The 13,675-nt window shown below is 36.5% G+C and overlaps 4 protein-coding genes across 6 annotated transcripts; 2 read left to right on the forward strand and 2 right to left on the reverse strand.

Moving 5' to 3' along the window:
• Positions 1-233: 233 nt before the first annotated feature.
• Positions 234-1,384, forward strand: LOC117584285 (60S ribosomal protein L9). The gene is made up of 3 exons (XM_034273104.1): positions 234-318; positions 675-925; positions 986-1,384. Exons 2-3 carry the CDS (start codon positions 685-687, stop codon positions 1,315-1,317), a joined length of 573 nt encoding a protein of 190 aa, XP_034128995.1. The 5' UTR covers positions 234-318; positions 675-684; the 3' UTR covers positions 1,318-1,384.
• A 782-nt stretch (positions 1,385-2,166) lies between these two features.
• On the forward strand, positions 2,167-5,072 carry LOC117584276 (conserved oligomeric Golgi complex subunit 4). Its single transcript, XM_034273093.1, has 8 exons — positions 2,167-2,316; positions 2,374-3,104; positions 3,175-3,487; positions 3,546-3,679; positions 3,739-4,342; positions 4,402-4,587; positions 4,650-4,876; positions 4,938-5,072. The coding sequence occupies exons 1-8, from the start codon at positions 2,251-2,253 to the stop codon at positions 4,978-4,980; spliced, it is 2,304 nt and encodes a 767-aa protein (XP_034128984.1). The 5' UTR covers positions 2,167-2,250; the 3' UTR covers positions 4,981-5,072.
• LOC117584279 (gamma-tubulin complex component 4 homolog) lies at positions 4,897-7,764 on the reverse strand. The gene is made up of 8 exons (XM_034273096.1): positions 7,629-7,764; positions 7,370-7,538; positions 7,024-7,309; positions 6,793-6,958; positions 6,227-6,733; positions 5,792-6,161; positions 5,445-5,727; positions 4,897-5,132 (listed from the first exon to the last, which is right to left on the reverse strand). The coding sequence occupies exons 1-8, from the start codon at positions 7,695-7,697 to the stop codon at positions 4,997-4,999; spliced, it is 1,986 nt and encodes a 661-aa protein (XP_034128987.1). The 5' UTR covers positions 7,698-7,764; the 3' UTR covers positions 4,897-4,996.
• Positions 7,765-8,522: 758 nt separating this feature from the next.
• Positions 8,523-12,401, reverse strand: LOC117584280 (RNA pseudouridylate synthase domain-containing protein 2). 3 transcript variants are annotated; one of them, XM_034273098.1, is made up of 9 exons: positions 12,307-12,401; positions 10,474-10,648; positions 10,195-10,417; positions 10,047-10,134; positions 9,759-9,979; positions 9,496-9,686; positions 9,157-9,434; positions 8,960-9,097; positions 8,523-8,815 (listed from the first exon to the last, which is right to left on the reverse strand). In XM_034273098.1, the coding sequence occupies exons 1-9, from the start codon at positions 12,373-12,375 to the stop codon at positions 8,741-8,743; spliced, it is 1,458 nt and encodes a 485-aa protein (XP_034128989.1). In that variant the 5' UTR covers positions 12,376-12,401; the 3' UTR covers positions 8,523-8,740. The 3 variants fall into 3 exon arrangements, with proteins under 3 accessions (XP_034128989.1, XP_034128988.1, XP_034128991.1); XM_034273097.1 differs by lacking the exon at positions 12,307-12,401 and adding an exon at positions 11,908-12,141; XM_034273100.1 differs by lacking the exon at positions 12,307-12,401 and adding an exon at positions 11,797-11,856.
• Positions 12,402-13,675: the final 1,274 nt, after the last annotated feature.

The raw sequence follows: 13,675 nt of genomic DNA on the forward strand, positions 1-13,675 counted from the left end.
ATGTCAAAGTTTAGTCATTCTTCATAATATGTAATACAATAAAATCAACAAAAAAAAAAACAAAACCCAAAGCACACTGCGTATTCAAATCTGATAGTTTCCTTAAGCCCTGGGTATCCTAATTAGATAGTAATATTAAATAGAGCATCCAAATCGAGGAAAATGATTTAAGATATACGGTATTTTTACAGTATATTTTGAAAAGGCAAGGGTATATTTTGGTATATTTTGTATGGATGTGAGGTATATTATATCGATAATTCCGCGGTCACCCTGTCCCTTCCTCTTTTCAGCCTTTTTCCGGTCGGTTTACGGAGCGTAAGTTTGGTGGATTTGTATATGAAAAGAAATGTTCGAACATCAAAATAACTGCATTTGTTTATTGTCTATTGAATATGTTACGTGATAGTTCAGACATCAGGCGTATGGTATATTTGTTTATATTGGAGCTTTGATGTATGTTTATGTTTGATTGTGTGAAAGAATGATGGAGATATACAAACATAAATGGGTGCATATAAAGGCTCAAAAATACATAAAGCATACCTTATCTGTCAGCTGAATATAAATCGTATTTATAATTTCAATGTGGCAATCGAAAATATATTCATACTTACATATCTCTTTATGAAGTAGTGTTTTCTATACTAATGCATATTTTATTTTGGTTTTAGTGCCATCAACATGCGGACGATTAACTCGAACCAATGTGTCAAAATCCCCAAGGACATCAAGGCCTCGGTGAAGGCTCGTGTGGTAACCATTACTGGTACCCGCGGCGTTCTGAAACGTAGCTTCAAGCATTTGGCTCTGGACATGTACATGTCGGACAAACGTACATTGAAAGTGGAGAAGTGGTTTGGCACAAAGAAGGAGCTTGCCGCCGTACGTACCGTCTGCAGTCATATTGAGAATATGATTAAAGGTAAGGACACAGCAAGACATAATTTGCTCGACGTTAATGCTTACTTTTCTGTTCTTATAGGAGTGACGTTTGGCTTCCAATACAAGATGCGTGCCGTGTATGCCCATTTCCCCATTAACTGTGTCACTTCCGAAAACAACTCGGTTATTGAAATCAGGAACTTCTTGGGAGAAAAGTACATTCGCCGTGTAGAAATGGCACCTGGTGTGACTGTTGTCAACTCCACAGCCCAAAAGGATGAGCTTATCGTTGAGGGTAACGATATTGAGTCTGTGTCTGGATCAGCAGCGCTCATTCAACAATCGACCACCGTCAAAAATAAGGATATCCGTAAATTCCTTGACGGTCTTTATGTCTCTGAGAAGACGACCGTTGTTAAGGTGGAATCTTAGACTATAGACATATTGTGTTTCTACCTGAAATTGTAATAAAAAACTGGCCGAAACTCAATGCGTATGACAAGTGTGAAGTCTTATACTTAATCATAATATTTGCCTATAATTTATCAGCAGTTTTACATTTGTGGTGCACTGAGATTGCAATTTGTACAAGTTACAGATTCAAAATTTCGTTAATGGTCACATTTGTTCTCGAAGAGTAAGTAGCGGATCTTAAAAACGGTTCCCGACTGTATAACATGTATATTATTGATCAGCATCAATGGCCGAGTCGATACAGCCATGTCTGGGTGTCTGTCTTCTTTGACGCCTAGATAAGAGAATGGGCATAATCAGAGATACGAATAAAGGTCAGATTGTAGGGGGAATGTCTAAATTCCTAATTGTCCAGTGGCATCCTTACTTCCATTACAGCAATTAGTTTTATGTTTGTTTACTCTCGCCCAGTCTCTGACAGATGCACCATTCTGGAACTGTTCTATGGAAATTATTCTATGGCTCATATCACATACATATTTATGTATACAAAAAATTATTCCTTATGAATTCCTTTCAATAAATTACATAAAATATAAGAAATATAAAATCCATCGTTGAGTTTATATAATGACTGATTTATATATGAATTCAAAAGATCTTGTTTTTAACATGTACTCATACATATGCACCAGCTACGTGGGGTACGCTTACCGAAAACTCAACTGTGACGTCTCGATTGTATGAACTGACATATCTATATACGTATATATTGTTGGTCAATCGCACTGGGTTTAAGTGGTACTAGTCTTTTACTGGATGAAATCGTGATATCGATGTATCGATTTAATATCAAAATAATCATTTATGTTCATGGTTCCACGTATGTAAAAAAAAAACAATAACATGTACATTGTTTTTAAACTGATGCATAGCAGATAATCATTAAAAATGCTATTTGACACGAGCTCAAGTGAAATCTCGGATCAGGGATTACTACGTATTGCGGAAGAAGAGGTGTGTATTTATATCGGAGCTATTAAAAGTCATGAATTTAATGCTTTCATTGCCTAGGAAAAAGTCAACAACAAACTGGAGCAGTTGCTGGTTAAACAATGCCAGATTGAAGCAAAAATGAGTGGAATAGGAAGAGCGATGGTTTTACTGCACACCGTAGACTCTGATTCCACAAAGTTAAACATGCAAATTGTAAACACTGCACAATTGGCTGAATCTGTCAGTGCTAAAGTACGTCGGTTAGATTTGGCCCGCTGCCGTGCTTCTGAATGTCAACAGCGTGTGCACGATTTGATTGATCTACAACTATGTAGCCAGGGCGTAGTTAAAGCCGTAATCGAGGAAGATTTCGAAAAAGGTGCCGCCCACGTTGCACGGTTTCTGGCTATGGATCAGCAATTATTGCATCGAACTGCGGATGATGTCTCGATAACATCGGTCAGCGACGCGGTTCAAACACTTGAGGATGCGACTGAAAAAATTCGAGAGCTAATATCCAGACGTTTCGATGAAGCTGTTAAAAGCAATGATTTGGCTTCGGTGGAACGGTTCTTTAAAATCTTTCCCTTAGTTGGCTACCATCGAATCGGTATAGACAAATTTTCCAAATACATTTGCCTGAAGTTATCTGATAAGGCCCAAAAAGAACTAAGAAATGTACAAGATATAGCCAAAGCCGAATGTCGTTTGCAACTAGCTTATGCCGATCGATTGACTTCGATTTTAGAGAACTTTGCACGCGTTGTGGAAGTTAATCAGCCCATCGTTGAAGCATATTATGGACAGGAGTATGTATAAATATGAAATTGTAACTTGCTCTTACATATAACATATGTATTTATTTATCTCAACAAATAGATCCGCGTCTCTGATTGATATGATTGCCATTTTGCAAGAAGAATGCGATGCCGAGGCAAAGAATTTATTGTTGGAGTTTAACAAAAATAGACAAATTGTGTATCGCAGCAAACAAGTATATGAATGCACTCAAAGGTCTAGCAATGGTACTACCAGCAGCAACAGTATACCTTCCTTGGGTCATTATCGGAAGCCCTCCGGCGGATCAATAGACAAACTAAACCCGAAAGAAATCGATGCTATCATAGCGGAAATAACTGTCATGCATTCAAGAGTGGAGTTGTACTTCCGTTTTATGCGTCGCCGAATGCAAGTAAGAATATTAATTTCAATTTTAGATTTAGCTTTTACTGAAACAATCTCGATTTTAGATTCATGTTGATACATGCGTGCCCGAAAAAGAAGACCAGATTATTATTATGAATCGATATGAAAGGATTGTCAAGAATGCGGACCTACGCCGACAAATGCAAGAAATTTTGAGCACCTATTTGCTTTTTGAAAGGTAGACTAAACGATTTTCTCTTCTTAATACTTATATATATTTTTAAAATGATTTTGTAGATATTTCATGGAGGAGAGCGTACTTAAAGCCATCGGACTGGACAAATATGAAGCGGGACAGCAATGTTCTTCAATAGTAGATGATGTGTTTTTCATACTTCGAAAATCCATTCGGCGTGCCTTAACAACGCAATCAATAAACGGAACATGTGCCGTTATTAATAACGTTGCTGCCTGTCTTGATGGAGATTTTATAGCTGCGCTCAAGACACCTTTAAAGAGTGGTTATACCTCTGGATATATCGACCTAGCTCAAGCATATAACGCAATACAAACTACGTTGCAGCAAGGGAAATTGCATTCGACTGATGCTGATAGAAGCCGAACTAATTTTCTAGTCCAACTGAACAATGCAGACATGTCCACTGAATATATCGAAACTCTTTGTCAGACCATGGAACTGGAAATTGCTGGAACATTTCCGTGCACGACCCCGGTTGAGCGACAATTGCTTGACAGCTGCTTGACAGAACTTAAGGCTGTTCGCGACGCTTTAAAGGCCACTGTCGACTTTGGAATGCAGCAACTTAGATCCAGCGCAATAAAGCCACGAATAAATCCTTGGATAAACAAATTTTTAAGCTACAGCCACAACCTTACAGAGGCAAGCTTGAAACACACTCAAATGTTAAACTTTATTCGTAATTTAATATTTAATTTTAGGAGGAACTTGCCATTTATGAAGCTGAAGAAACTTTTGTTCAGTTTTTTATCGTTCATCTGGATGGACTCCTAAATTCTTTCAAAACAGCCTTGAGCCCACGCAATTACGATGCGCTTGTGAGCATATTGGCAACGGAGGTCACAATTCAATTGGAGAGAGCTATTAAAAAATGCAGTTTTAATAGGGTAATTATTTATATATTCGTTTTTGGTCTCATTAAATTTAAAACTCATCTCTCACTTGAAAGCTTGGTGGCCTCATTCTCGATCAGGAAGTTCGTGCCTTGGGAACCTATTTGACAGGAGCGACATCATGGTCAGTGAGAGATAAGATGACGCGAATATCTCAAATCGCCACTGTGTTGAATCTGGACAAGGTTTCGGAGCTATCTGAATTTTGGAGTCCTGACAGTAACAAAGAAATGCCATCATGGCATTTAACACTCAACGAAGTCCGTGCTATTTTAGCACTGAGGTAAATTTTAGTTGTAAATTGTATTTGCTTATAAAATAGACTATTTTTATTATTTTTTCAGAATTGATTTTCGTATAGAAGATATAAAACGCTTGCAGCTATAGTATTTCAATGTTTATCTTAGGAAATGTTATGAGCGGAACTAAACCAATGATTAAAATCCAATCGCAGTAAAAGCTGAGAAAGCGGCCCCAAACAAGATGATGTTTTAATGTTCAGCAGTAATTGAAGAAGGCTCGCTATTTGGACGCCAAATCTAAAAATATAAAACAATATGTTAATATATTACCATGTGAATTCAAGAGAAAATATAAACACGCGCATTGTACGCACCAAAAGATCAGTACATAGTTCATTAGCTACTCAGGAGTAAATTAAGAACTCTGTTCATTCCGAAGAGATACCTACTCTCAGCCAAAGCGATCAGCTCCTAGAACATTGAACAATAACTCTGAGGTTCTAGGTACAAGCAAACAGACACACGGACATGGTGTATACATATCTTTTCTATCTAACTTAATTGCTATATAAACTATTAATATATTATATATATTGACAAGGATCATACCTTTCCTCCAGATTATCGAGCTCCTTTAGAAATTCATCAGATGTGTTTGCCAACGCGTTGATTCTGCTACATTTTGCACATATATAAAAGAGTTCAAGAATGTTGCCATAAATGGGGTTTGTGGGTTGGTATGTTGTGCGTGATGAATCCATTTGTGAATCCTTTGAGCCAGAAATCAGGAAACACTGGGAAAGAACATTCGCTAGAAATACTGTATGCTTCTTTTGTATTTCTTCAAAATCAGCTTTGTTCCTAATGGCATTTATCAAAATACTGAACTGACCTAAAATATATTTAATATTCGTAGATGTTAATATGCAAGCAAGCATTTTGTTTAGTAAACTCACTTTCAAGTACATCCACTTGAATGTAATACTGCATATTATTCAAAAAGAACATAAGTTGATTGAGGAGATTCATCATTCTCATGTTGATGTGTCCCGACTTCGATTTGGCTGCCAATGTCTGTGTTGTCCAAACTTGTTGCAGATCGTACTGAAGTTTTCTTATTGTCAATAAGAATCTAAATATCTGATTATATCGCTCAATTGCCTTCGGCGAAAACAAAAGATTCAATGGCCATTCGTATATATATTTTAAATGAAGATTTTCAAAGATTCGAAAATCGCAGTGTTCATCCGACTCCCCGATAGTTTTCTGAACACTAAGTGAGAAATTTTCCAAATCATCAGTAATTCCCATGACAGTTGCGGCAAGCTGCAATTACGAGACAAAATGTATTATATCTAAATGTTTAGTGTAATGAAGTACGTTTAACCAACCTCAAAAGATCTGGTGTAATTTTTTGAGCTGGAATCACAATAGACATCTGAAGCGCGGTTGAGTTGAGATAAAAACTCTAAGTAAAACTCTCCGCGCCCTAACAAATAGAAATCTTTAATTAAACCCATTTGGCGTTCTAAATCAACCTCGTTAAGGGCTATTTCTGTCAAACGCATGCTAACGTATTTCTTTATGTCATTAACAACGCTTTCGATATGAAAAACATCAATTTCTTCATCATTGTTCAGATCCTTTACCATTTCAAGGTATTCAGATTCTTTGCCATTCCATAGGTTGTAAATGTCATCGCACGAACTATCAGAACGTTTATTTTCCCAGTGATCGTTCTTATTTTTTCTTTGGAAGCTTCGTCCCATTTTAAAAACCAGAACTGTTTGCCCAACGAATAGAACTTTCTCAGCCACAATAGTTGACAGAAATCCTGGCAGTTGACTTAAATTGATTTCATATTGCCATATGTAGTCCTCACAGTTTCCACCTGCGTTCTAAAGGTTATAACCATTATTTGTAATTAGTGCCGTGTTTAAATTGTTTAGAAACTCACCAAACGGGTATTATTTACTGATGATTTTGAGCAAGAGCCATTCAGGGAGGAATCATCTTGTGGAGAAAATTTAATAAAAAACTCGGAAAAGACATCGTCGATCACCCCAAAAATTAACCAGTGAGCCATACTTGAGAAAAACGAAAATTTTACTGGCTTCATGACTCTATGAAACAAATAAATATATATTATTATATATTAAACACCCTTTATGTATTTTAAACTACTTGCATTTTTGTAATTCTTTCCAGTTGAAAATCTCCATGCTCGGAATGTTGGTGTAGGCTATGAAGCATGGTGCATCCATGCAGTTTTTTCACTTGTATTTCGAAAATACGTTTTTTCAAAAAAAGTAAAATTGGGAGTTTTGCCTGCAATGCATCATGAACAAATGCAAGCGAATTGGGTTTATTCTTTGAGCAAAATGTTTCAAGCTGTGTGATTTCATCATAATATTCTTCAAGCGCTGCCTCGACGCCTTTGCCAAAATTAATCAAGTAAAAGCCGTGTGGGTGATCTATAATAAAATTATAGAGGATTATAAGTTATAATCATTTCCAAGTATATTAAAACTTACCTTCAATGCTGTGATCTTCATTCAACGATTTTTTACACCGTTCATATTCATTTAATCTCAATAAAAGTGTGAACTGAACAACTTCGTGAAGAACATTAATAATATTCAAAATTTCTTGAAATAGTTCTCTCTCGCAAGGATGGATAAAGTGGTCAATGGTGTTGTTGTACTGAAGCATAATAAGTTCATGTTAATGTTATCGTACTCGCACACTTGTAAATAGTATGTATCTTTCTATTTCAGTTTGCCCTATTCTTACCAAAAAAGTCTGTATTCCAATTCCGTTCTTAGTTTGCGTTAAGCAGGATAATAACAAATCGTGGATCATTGTTGTGCTTTGCTAATTATTATCAGCTATCCGGCTAATGTTATATTTCGATAGATCAAATATATCGATATAACCAAACATTTCAATTAGGGTAGTCACGTAATATTTTTTTGGAACTAGGCCTCAAGAGCAATCTCAACTGCAAGTCAGAGGAGATAAATTGAGAAGAGATGATGAGCGTGTCTCGGTAGTACGCAGTTGAAAAGACTTAGTAAAGTTTGAAACTCAAAATTAAATAGTAAATAATAGATTGGTATTATAAGTATAATTGAATGGCAATATGGGAGCAAGATTTTTTTTCGTTCTACGAAAAGCGAGAAAATCCGTCGGGCTCAATCGCTTAAATTTAAATTTTTTTTGTGCAACAGAGTGCTGGGCCATATGCACAAAATGCTTACAATTTACAACTTTTACTTGGATATTTAGTTAGTTAAGATTTGGTACAACAAAGTAACCAACCGAGCGCTAAAAAATAACAATGGTCTTGTGGCTTACACGCACACATAAATTTGCATCAGCTGTCTGGGGTCTGGTAATGTATGGTTAGTGGTCTTGAGCTGATCGTCGCCAATAAATGTATACGTATTGCATCGAACCTACTCGACCTTTCATTTAACTACTTATACTGGAAGGGCTCTGCACAAATTGACATTTCCTTGCTGGTCAGTTTTTAATATTTATTGAATTAATGATTTTCAAGTAATCTCGCCAGTAGTATGTAAACATGAAAAGCCGAACAAGCCCCCCGCCCGTCTAACTCTCCCGTAATATGCCTTTGGCCCTCGGCTGGTTGGACAAGATGTCGAATTAAATTAACTTGTTTGATCCATTGTGGGACACCACATACAAAATTATACATTTTATTGTTTTTAAAATGCAGGTAGTATTTGGTGCATACAGGGGTCGGCTATATAGCCTAGAAAACAGGTACGAATCCGAACGTTTTCTTGCTTACAGCTTGTTTCTTCTGTAAGTGTAGGGTCATCAACTCAGCAGAAGAGAATTTCCTTTTTCCGGCGAGATAGGCCATGGCAACTTTTGTTCTACAGTGTATCATAATCAATCAGCTCTTTACAAGCCCAATTCGGCAGCTCTGTTTTGTAGTCCCAGTCGACACCCTGAAAGTACACAAATTGTTGTATGTGTGATTACTATGCGTTCTGATCTCAAGTTAAGCTTTCATTTTTCTGCTGTATATGTACATACATTTTTGTTATAAAATATTGTTCTTACAAACCAGAAACTTTATATAAATTATTTACCTTATATTTCCAAGCGTGCAGGTACATGATCAGATCTTTGGCATTGGGATCTCTATAGTTAACTTTGCATTCATGACAGAATGGATCAAATGTTGTTTTAGTTGGATCAAACGGGTCTATTGGCTCTTCATGACCAACCTTTAAAATACAAAAATTGCTATAAAAGAACTTATATTTCGACATATGAAATTACATACATCTGTAATTGAGTCAACCGTTGATTTTAATTTTGTCTGCTGGGCTTCTATCTCCGTTAAACTCTCATTTTCTCTAGAATTTTTAACTTCACATTTGATTGGATTTGCTATTGGCAAAATTCCGCCTTCTTCCATTCCCAACCAATTTTCGGCATTATGAATTTTGATTAGATTATTAATTAGCTGATCGTCACTTTTTCCTCCGATGTCGCCTCCTCGCCCTTTCAGGGGACCAAACACTTCGTGGTTGTACAACGGATCATTTACAATAGGATAACCTGCCGATAAAAGAAGGTTAGATCTTATCTGCCTTACAAACGCAGCTCAATAAATTCTTACCTAGATATTGTAGGTGTACTCTTATTTGGTGCATGCGTCCGGTGAGTGGTTTACACAGAACAATGCTGCAGTCTCCAACTTCAGAAATTCTTTGGAACGTTGTCTTGCAGTCTTTGCCGTTTGGCGATACCCTACAAACTCCAATTTTGTAGCTGACAACTTGAATAGGTTCATTGCATTCAATAATTCCACTGTAAAAAGTATATATTAAAGTATATATTAAAAGTATATTTTAGAATTTCTACGGTATTTGCGTAGCTTACTCGGGAAAACGACCCTCAACGCGACAAACATATTCCTTTTGTACTTGTCTATTTCGTATTTGTTGTTCCAATTCACGAGCTTTTGTTGAGGTGCGCCCAAAGATAAGTAGGCCAGATGTAAGACGATCTAATCGGTGTATAGTTCTTAGGTTCTTAAGGTTGTGCGACTTGGCCAGTATGAACACCACAGTATTATGTCTATACCGACCACACGGATGTACCTGGAAGTGTTGTTCGTTTGAGATCAGTTATTTTGCGATTGATTATTAGAGTTGTTAATAAACTTACTGGTATTGAAGCCGGCTTGTTAACAACCACAATGTCTTCATCCATGTGTACTATGGCAATAGACTGTAGACTTACAGGGACTTCATGCCTATAATTCAAAATGTATTTAATTAGAATTTGTTCACGTTTTAAGAGCAATACACTTTACCTATGAACGACATTTGATAGGAGATCATTGTGCTTGAGTCTATAGTCTGAAGGCACTTTCTCATAATTGACGGTTAGTTTTCCAGTCTCTATACTGCGCTGATACTCTTCTGCAGGATGCGCGCGGAACTCACGGGCAAACACGTCTAGGATTTTCTCGCCAACCCAACGACCCTTTGTAAATGTCGTGAACGTAAAAAAATAGGGATAAACCTTTCGAAGGCCTGAAAGTACCAAAAATCATGAAAAATATATATTTATTCACGGTTGACGTTTTTACCGTTTTCAAAATAATAGGACGTCTCGTCATATTTTTCATCGGTCAAGTTCGGTTTTTTATTTTTGGGAGATTTGGTCTCTAATTTGACTTTCTTTGCATCAACTAATTTGTCTGTCTCGATAGTCTTCCGTTTTTCGGGCAATTGTGATGCATCTTTTTGTACTGTCGTTGAAACCTGGATATAAATATTTATTATTATTATTTTTTCATTTAATTTTAAAAAGGGTTCTTGTGTATAAACCGAGATTTGTTTTCCCACTCTCATGTTACTCCTTTGCTTGGTCCGTTATTCTTGGCCCAAATCTATCAGAAAAATCAGGGTTTGTTGCTTGAGGAAAATAAAAGTTCCGTTTTGTTGAGTGCAATAGCAACGAAGTAAAGGTAGTTGCCATTTAAAAGCCGCGTAGATTTAAATGCTTAAAGCTTAGGATGCGCGAAGGCCAGGCATGTCTAGAAATTCTGGTGTTTAATACAGACGCAAATGGCCACATGAATTATTCTTAATCATGAATCTTAATAATTAAGAGCATATACAAAAATGAAGACTGTATTGTAGAAAAATACTCAGAAGGCTAATCCAAGGGGCTTTTAATGGTAAGAATGCTTTAAAGACTTTGAAATGATAGAAGAAATGGTATACAAAAGTATTTTAAAAGAAAAGAGAAACAATGGACAGCACACTTTAGAAACCAAAGCTGCCACTACATGAAAGCAGAAAATACTGACACAAATAAATGCGGAAACATCACGACCATGTAGCTTCCCGCCAACTTGAAAAAAGTAGCTCGTTAGAGAACCACAATAATGACACTAGAATGAAGCAGAGTGCCACCACCTACCCCAACAAACACCAAGTCGAGGAAAGGAAGGTTGAAATGAGAAATAATTATGACAATTTCGCGGATAAAAATATGAAGGTGCATACATAAGGAAAACGGGTGGTCCGACAAACTGACGAGTCTTATCATAAAAACAACAAAGACATTAAAAAGCCGAGATTTTCCTAGATGCTTTTAAATGTCTTTTGTGCAACACAAGGGCTTAAGTGTTACACTTTGTAACCTTTTTGCCAAGACGCTAGAAAAGAAGTGAGTTGTAATTTACCCAATCTTGAAAAGTTTGTAACCATTTTTACTAATTCTATCATGACTATTACTACTATTCTATTATTATGAGAAGATTTATTTTTGGTAATTTTTGGCATAGTCGTTAGTCGACTGCAATCCTTATATGTAAAGTATTTTTTTTAATTAATAAAATTAATTGGAAATTCACTAATTATATGAAAAGCCAATATTCAATGTGTCAACTTTGGAGATTTACCGTGGAGGTTAATGATTTCAGCCTTATGCATTTCAGCCTATGCATATGTACATATGTTAATACATACATACATACATAAATACATAGATATCAGTTACAACGTTTTCTTACTTGAAGATCGCCGTCGGGAGCGGATTCGTGGGATTGAGCTTCTTGATCGATCATGACTGAGTCTCCTATGGTAGATGTCACGGCTCCCTCAATATTTACTGTTTTATCACCTTGTTGCAAGTTAACGTGTTGCACACTTTTTGATTTTATCGTTCTTAACAACCTGGGCGGCACTTGGAAGAGTCCGAATTGCTTTAGCAGTTTGTTATATCTCTTAAACAAATTATGTTGACACTTCAATAATTCTAACATTAACCATTTGCACGTGCAGTATTAAATACTTCTTTCATACATACTTATGTAGACATGTACATGTTTACATAAATATGCATGGTTGAAATGTAAATGTATAATGACTATTGTAAATGTATGTATGTTTTATACAGTTAAAGCATGTACCCATCTATTATAACAAGAATTTTCTGAAGGGATAATATATTTTAATTGTCGAAAAAACTTCATAAACATTTTTGGTCTGAAATGGTCACAGAAACCATGGCACTGAAATTAAAAAGTTGAGGGTATTCATGGGTTTGCATTGATGTTGATGTTGTTGATTTCTGTTTGACCACTGACCACTTTTATAAGAGTGCTTCCGATGTATTTCGCTCGGGAATAGTGTGACCAGCGTGCGGTTAGATTGTATGACGGATCTGCTGAGCTTCTTAGAGCAGGTAGAAGATACGGTGGTCTCTTATCGGATCGATAGTGTTCCCCAGACACTAGGATATGCTGGAGGGCGGGATACTAGGCCGACTGCAAAGGGATGGGGAGTCCGTAAAAGGGTCGAATTACTTTGTTGCTTAATGGTTGAAATAGGATAAGGATAATTTAGCTTCTCTTTGTCCGCACCTGTCAAGGGACAGTAATGTTCGAATGGTAATTCTTGCACTTCGGTTATTATATTTCCTCCTATTTGATCCGAATTTTAACATATTTGTTCGTCTCCGTTCCTGATAGAGATTTTTGGGTCTTTGGGGGTCGCAGAAGGTGTTGAAAAATGTATAAAATCAACATTCGAATGGTGCTCTAGACTAGCTATTGTTGAGAAATCTCTTTCTTTTATCGGTGCTATACACGTCCACTTCCACCATAATAATAATTAATATATCTAAAAAGGATCGAGTAATTTGTAAAAAGTTTATTTAGAAAACTTGAAGAGAAATACTTTGAATGGAACATTTTTTAATATAAAGCACAGTTGGTTGATAAAATTTGGGTTGGGTAGCTTAGCATTGCATGCCTGACTCCTGTGACTCGTTTTTTTTTTTTCTTACTCGCACACAAGTCGTCTAAAAGTTATAGGGCTTTCCTTAAAAAGCTGTGGTCACGACAGGATAAAAAAAGGTAGGCTGGGTAGGAGGCTTCAGAGTCCGAAGTTTTAACCACCCTTTCTGTCGATCGCTTGTTAATTAGTAATAAGACTTGCTTAAATATAAAACTCATTCATAAAGATCTTAAGTTGATCTTAAAGGTGATCTACAGCCTGTATGTTGACACAGGCTAGCTTTTATGCAGTTATATTGGGTAAAGGGTGAAAACTGCAACACTTTGCTACACAGAAACAAATATACAAACATCTGAAAGGGTATAAAGGCTAGCCCCTCATATAAGGCAACATTTAATGGCCAGTGGTCGTAGCGCTACACCTGGAATAGGGGATGGTGCGTGCTTGTATACGAGAGTGAAAGTTGACGTTCGTTTGTGAAAACGAAGAAAGTGATTAAATCAGCACGATATTTTGTAGGTGTGCTCGCGCTCACCCATT

This window comes from Drosophila guanche, unplaced genomic scaffold, assembly GCF_900245975.1.
Source record: "Drosophila guanche unplaced genomic scaffold, DGUA_6, whole genome shotgun sequence".
In the NCBI taxonomy this organism is placed as follows: domain Eukaryota; kingdom Metazoa; phylum Arthropoda; class Insecta; order Diptera; family Drosophilidae; genus Drosophila; species Drosophila guanche.